The 6,781-nt window shown below is 40.2% G+C and overlaps 1 protein-coding gene across 2 annotated transcripts in view; it reads right to left on the reverse strand.

Annotated features, from left to right (window-relative positions):
• Positions 1-6,245, reverse strand: part of LOC110494343 (AMP deaminase 2) — an 86,072-nt gene extending 79,827 nt beyond the window's left edge. The window contains exon 1 of one of the 2 annotated variants that reach the window (XM_036950419.2): positions 5,792-6,245. In XM_036950419.2, coding sequence (XP_036806314.1) covers positions 5,792-5,801 — 10 coding nt within the window. In that variant the 5' untranslated portion in view covers positions 5,802-6,245. Of the gene's footprint in view, positions 1-4,930; positions 5,092-5,791 lie in introns of those variants that run through there. The other variant, XM_036950420.2, reaches the window with a different exon arrangement.
• Between the last annotated feature and the right edge of the window lie 536 nt (positions 6,246-6,781).

Here is a 6,781-nt window from a genome sequence, read left to right on the forward strand (position 1 = left end):
AAGGACACCAGAAACAAAATTGTAGACCTGCACCAGGCTGGGAAGACTGAATCTGCAATAGGTAAGCAGCTTGGTTTGAAGAAATCAACTGTGGGAGCAATTATTAGGAAATGGAAGACATACAAGACCACTGATAATCTCCCTCGATCTGGGGTTCCACGCAAGATCTCACCCCGTGGGGTCAAAATGATCACAAGAACGGTGAGCAAAAATCCCGGAACCACACGGGGGGACCTAGTGAATGACCTGCAGAGAGCTGGGACCAAAGTAACAAAGCCTACCATCAGTAACACACTACGCCGCCAGGGACTCAAATCCTGCAGTGCCAGACGTGTCCCCCTGCTTAAGCCAGTACATGTCCAGGCCCGTCTGAAGTTTGCTAGAGAGCATATGGATGATCCAGAAGAAGATTGGGAGAATGTCATATGGTCAGATGAAACCAAAATAGAACACTTTGGTAAAAACTTAACTCGTCGTGTTTGGAGGACAAAGAATGCTGAGTTGCATCCAAAGAACACCATGCCTACTGTGAAGCATGGGGTGGAAACATCATGCTTTGGGTCTGTTTTTCTGCAAAGGGACCAGGACGACTGATCCGTGTAAAGGAAAGAGTGAATGGAGCCATGTACCGTGAGATTTTGAGTGAAAACGTGGCTGGGCCTTTCAGCATGACACTGACAATGATCCCAAACACACCGCCCGGGCAATGAAGGAGTGGCTTCGTAAGAAGCATTTCAAGGTCCTGGAGTGGCCTAGCCAGTCTCCAGATCTCAACCCCATAGAAAATATTTTGGAGGGAGTTGAAAGTCCGTGTTGCCCAGCAACAGCCCCAAAACATCACTGCTCTAGAGGAGATCTGCATGGAGGAATGGGCCAAAATACCAGCAACAGTGTGTGAAAACCTTGTCAAACGTTTTCTAGAAGTCTTCACCTCTGTCATTGCCAACAAAGGGTATATAACAAAGTATTGAGAAACTTTTGTTATTGACCAAATACTTATTTTCCACCATAATTTGCAAATAAATTCATTAAAAATCCTACAATGGGATTTTCTGGATTTTTTTACTAATTTTGTCTGTCATAGTTGAAGTGTACCTATGATGAAAATTACAGGCCTCTCATCTTTTTAAGTGGGAGAACTTGCACAATTGGTGGCTGACTAAATACTTTTTTGCCCCACTGTATGTGACCGACCAGCTCGATACGATCTTATGTAGCAAAATTTGAAATTGTGTTTTTTACATTGGATAAAAGTTGAGACGCAGAGCTAGAAAACGGCATATCATACACTAGAGTTGAGGAACAATGGGAAAGTAATTATACTTTGAAAGTTGATAAACTTGTAACCTCACTTTTGAGAAAATGGCTTTTGAATGTTTTAGTACACCTACTGGAGAGCTCTTCTTTGTCTATACCCCTTCAGCATCATTCACACCCTCTTAAGCATTAGCTCCACCTATCTCTAAGGGTTGATCTGAGCGTTCTGTCCTAACAGCAGTCAAGCACCCAAGCTAACTAGCTTACTTCCAGACACAAATGAGAGAACAGCTTACTCTGAACATTGTACTCGCCCTAACAGAGCTGGTTAGGCTGTTTTTTTATGTTATCTAGAGTGTTGGTGACTGCAACTGTGCTGCTGGCAACAATGTAAGTTTTTTTTGCCAATGTTTACTGACACCAGCCATATTCAACGGGTGTTGAGTGTTCGGAAATTCGTCAGTTATTCTGCGCTCTGGCACACGCAGACGAGAGTGCTCTATAATTGGAGTAGATAGCCAGAGAAAATTTAGCAGCTACATCTATCAACAGTTGTCACAGTGACATCATTAACATTCTATTCAAATGGTAACTTGCATAGTGGAGTCTTTTGTTATCCTCGCAACTCTCCCTCAACAAGACAAAGAAGCTGATTGTGGACTACAGGAAATGGAGGGCACACCCCCATCCACCTCGACAGGGCTGTAGTGGAGCGGATCGAGAGCTTCAAGTACCTTGGTGTCCACATCACTTAGGAATCAACATGGTCCAGACACACCAACACAGTCGTGAAGAAGGCACGACAACGCCTCTTCCCCCTCAGGAGGCTTAAAAGATTTGGCATGGGCCCTCAGATCCTCAAAAACGTTATACAGCTGAACCATTGAGAGCATCTTGACGGGCTGCATCAACGCTTGGTATGGCAACTGCTTGACATCCGACCGCAAGGCGTTACAGAGGGTAGTGCGAACGAGCTCCCTGCCATCCAGGATCTCTATACCATGTGGTGTCAGAGGAAGGCCCCAAAAATGTGACATAAAATTGTATACAATTTGATAGATACCTCAATTACCTCGTACCCCTGTACATCGACTCGTTACTGGTACTCCATCGACTATGTAGTTTTTACTCGTTATTGTTATTATTTAGTCATTGTGTATTCACTAGGGATGTCAAAGTTATAGCTAGCTAGCAACCTGGTAACTTGACAAGTGTTTGGAATAGGCTACTCAAAGATGCTGAAATGGAATAGGCTACTCAAAGATGCTGCTCAAAGATGCTGAAATGGAATAGGCTACTCAAAGATGCTGAAATGGAATAGGCTACTCAAAGATGCTTCAAATGTAGGCTGCATATGCAAGAGTGGGGTGTTTGTGGTGGAAGCTACAATCTATCTGCAATATTAAAGCTGATCTATCCCCTAAAAAATAAAAATAAAAGAGTGTGTTTGATTGTGTGTGTGTGTGTGTGTGTGTGAGAGCAGGTGTAAGTGAGAGAGGGTGTGGGAGGGAGGGAGAGTGTGTAAGCCTCCTATGTGTATAAAGTTATCTGAACAGCACAGATAGTTACAGTGTTTTCATAACATTGTTGGACAAGTTTAAAAGTTATTTGTATCCATAGAGCTAGCTCTTGGCACACTCATTTAGAACACCTGAAGCTCCTGAAGCTTTAACAGTACTTAAAGTGTGTGTGTGTATGTGTGGTTGTGTGGGGTTGTGTGTGGTTGTGTGTGTGTGTGTGTGTGTGTGTGTGTGTACACAAGTGTTAATCTTAAGAACTTTGATAGGAGGGAGTAGGCCTACTTAAACATTAGGAGCATTTACAGCTGTATGTTATAGTGACTTTTGTGTTGTTTATGGTGAAAATGCTATTAAAACATTCTGATGTAAATCATTTTGTGTTTCTGGCCCTTACAGTCAAAGCATAATATACCTGTAACTCAATGTACTGCTTTTTAAATTGAAAAATCTTTCTTTAGGGCAACATTTGAGCAACTATTTTTGGGGGATTAATAATCATGTTTTACTGTCACATACACCGGATAGGTGCAGTGAAAGGTGTTGTTTTACAAGGTCAGCCATGCCATTAAATCTTCATTATTTTAATTGTTTGACAGCCTAAGTATTTATTCCTCGTGTCACAATGTATTTATATATTTTATCTTTATCTTTAACTCTGCATTGTTGGAAAAGGACCGTAGGTAAGCGTTTCACTGGAACTGAGGTAATGATATACTGAGGGAATACTAAGTAAAGACCACCATCTAGTGGTATGAAGACACAACTACATCAAAGGACATAACATTCTTCAGTGAAAATCAGTATCCCATATCTTCACCAACTTTGATGCAAGGTTTACCTCTGATAGACATTTTGGACTTGACACGCAATTGCTGACACCTAAACTAATACACACAATTCATCAGGTTTGTATAAATGTATGTGACAATCTATAATTTTACAGTCACTTGTCAATACAACTGTAAAATATATATAAAAATATCATTCAGACTGTGTGGCCACAACTGCCAACACAGTAAAAGGGTGGTTTCAGTGGAAGACAAAAACAACTACTGCAGGCTGTCTGCAAAATTCCAATAAATCTGACCCATTTTTAAAAAAAAAACTGTTTTACTTCTTAGGGCTGAGCTCCCGCTACAGGGATTGATATGACAACAGCCATTGAAAGTGCAGGGCGCCAAATTCAGAACAGAAATCCAAAATTAAAATTCCTCAAACATTGAAGTATTTCACACCACTTTAAAGATACACTTCTTGTTAATCCCACCACAGTGTCCGATCTCAAATAGGCTTTACGGTCGAAAGCACCACAAACTATTATGTTAGGTCAGAGCCAAGTCACAGAAAAACAGCCATTTTTCCAGCCAAAGAGAGGAGTCACAAAAATCAGAAATAGAGATAAAATGAACCACTAACCTTTGATGATCTTCATCAGATGACACTCATAGGACTTCATGTTACACAATACATGTATGTTTTGTTTGATAAAGTTCATATTTATATAAAAAAAATCTCAGTATACATTGGCGCGTTATGTTCAGTAGTTCCAAAAACATCCGGTGATTTTACAGAGAGCCACATAAATTTACAGAAATACTCTTAATAAATAAACAAATCCAAACTCACGAAGTGCGTTCACTAGGAGCAGACGAAATGTCAAAAAGTTCCGTTACAGCCCGTAGAAACATGTCAAACGATGTAATAGAATCAATCTTTAGGATGTTTTTAACATAAATCTTCAATAATGTTCCAACCGGAGAATTCCTTCCCACTTCCTGGTTGGATTTTTTTCTCAGGTTTTTGCCTACCATATGAGTTCTGTTATACTCACAGACATCATTGAAACAGTTTTAGAAACTCCAGAATGTTTTCTATATGTTTTTTAATATACTAATAATATGCATATAATAGCAACTGGGACTGAGTAGCAGGCAGTTTACTCTGGGCACCTTATTCATCCAAGCTACTCAATACTGCCTCCAGCCATAAGAAGTTTGAGGACTGACTTCTCGCCCTCCCTGTGGTGCAGCTACACCACTAAAAATTGAGGCCTAAATTTTTTTTCCCAGGGAAAAAAAAACTTTACCAAAAAGCCCCAAGTCTATGACAGGCAACCAAGACAAATGATGGCAACGCAATCTTACAGCCCTTACCCCAAGAATGGGAAGATTGTTGTTGGGAAATTCCTCAGGTTCTTACTCATTCTTCTGTGCTTTTGTTTCAGGCTCTGCCGGTCAGGCTTCCTTCCTGGACACCCTAGCAGTAAAAATGAGACCAGACTGCTGGCTCTTCTTGTTTTTTTTCTGCAAAGCTCAGGGTATTGCAGATTTGTTTGCAGAGTTGCACACCCCCCTCACCCTGAGTCAGTCATGTAAAATTACAGCCCCCCTTTTCCTGAAAATAAGTTAATTTCACCTCCCTTGTACCAGTGACATAACACTGAGGCCTAGAGATGATATGAGTGCAAAGTCGGCAGTGTTTTTCCACTGTTACACCAGCGTTTGTAGCTAAACGTTCAATATGAGTTACTACTGTCATTGTGTATCAGTGTACATATCCATGCATAACAGTCTAGTCACTACAAGAAAATCAACTCTCATAAAAATCCTCAATTACTGACATGGGTGCACTGCAGTAACGCTTTTACTGAAACAATGCAACTTCGATATGTGATGGCTTGGTACTGCTGAAGTCAAATACTGACAGTATAGAAATGCTACAATCATGTAATAAACCAACTGTCCTGCGCTGTCCAGGTAGCTGTGTGCCACACATTTGATTTACAAATAACGTTAACAGCTTCTGTTCTGTCCAATGTGGCTCTCTAGATCTAGATTTATAAGCTAACTTAGCTACTACTGTACTCATGAAAATAACGAACTGTTTATTTTACATTGTTTAGCTAGCCACAATACATTAAGTCACATACCAAATTACTCAAGAGGATTGGTCATATAAGTTCTGACATCAACACGTGGTTAGAAAAACACTGGTTTAGCTAGCTATCTACTTACCACCTGCCATTGTTGCGACCCCAGTCTTAGCTCGAATAGGTGATACAGATAGTCGCTGTAGCTTGCCTTGCCCTAGGAAACAACTGGTAACCTTACTGTAGCTGACAGTTGTTGTTTTTCTCAGACGTCCGGAGTACAGCCTTCTAACAACTTCTCACTGGTAACTAACTTAGCTTGCTAGCGAGCTAGTTTTGTTAGCTCCAACTGACCAGTCATAAGAGAATGTGGAAATATCCAGAAATGTGAATTTATTGTCTAGCTATAGACACATCTATTTTCTTGAGTAAATATATTTCCCCCACCGAATGTATATGTCATATCAGATAGCTATGTTAACTAAACAATAAGATGTGTGTTTTTGTTTGTTTCGTGTGTGACTGAAAACTGCACACATTACTATTTGGCTGCACTTTTGACGGGGAAATGTATTAGCGGTTTTGACGTCATGTAAAATAAAATAAAATAAATCACATACAGAAAAAAGTGGAGAAAGTTTTAAAGGGGCCGTGTTAATTAGTTGTGCACAGGTCAGTAATCAAGTAGTCCTACTAGTAGTCCGTGGCTTTAAAACAAAAATGCTGATACATTTTAAACTTTGTTTGATAAGTGGTTCTGAAAGGTTATGACATTAGCTTTCATGTTATATATAATACAGTGCATTCGGGAAAGTATTCAGACACCTATACCTTTTCCACATTTTGTTAAATTACAGCCTTATTCTAAAATAGATTAAATCGTTTTTTTTCCTCAATTTATATAAAGAAAATAAAAAAAGAAATATCACATTTACATAAGTATTCCGACTCTTTACTCAGTACTTTGTTGAAGCACCTTTGGCAGCGATTACACCCATGAGTCTTCTTGGGTATGACGCTACTAGCTTGGCACACCTGTATTTGGGGGGCTTCTCCCATTATTCTCTGCAGATCCTCTCAAGCTCTGCCAGGTCGCTCCAGAGATGTTTGATCGGGTTCAAATCCGGGCTCTGGC

Source organism: Oncorhynchus mykiss, chromosome 17, assembly GCF_057628025.1.
Source record: "Oncorhynchus mykiss isolate SJ-2025 chromosome 17, ASM5762802v1, whole genome shotgun sequence".
Classification (NCBI taxonomy): Eukaryota; Metazoa; Chordata; class Actinopteri; order Salmoniformes; family Salmonidae; genus Oncorhynchus; species Oncorhynchus mykiss.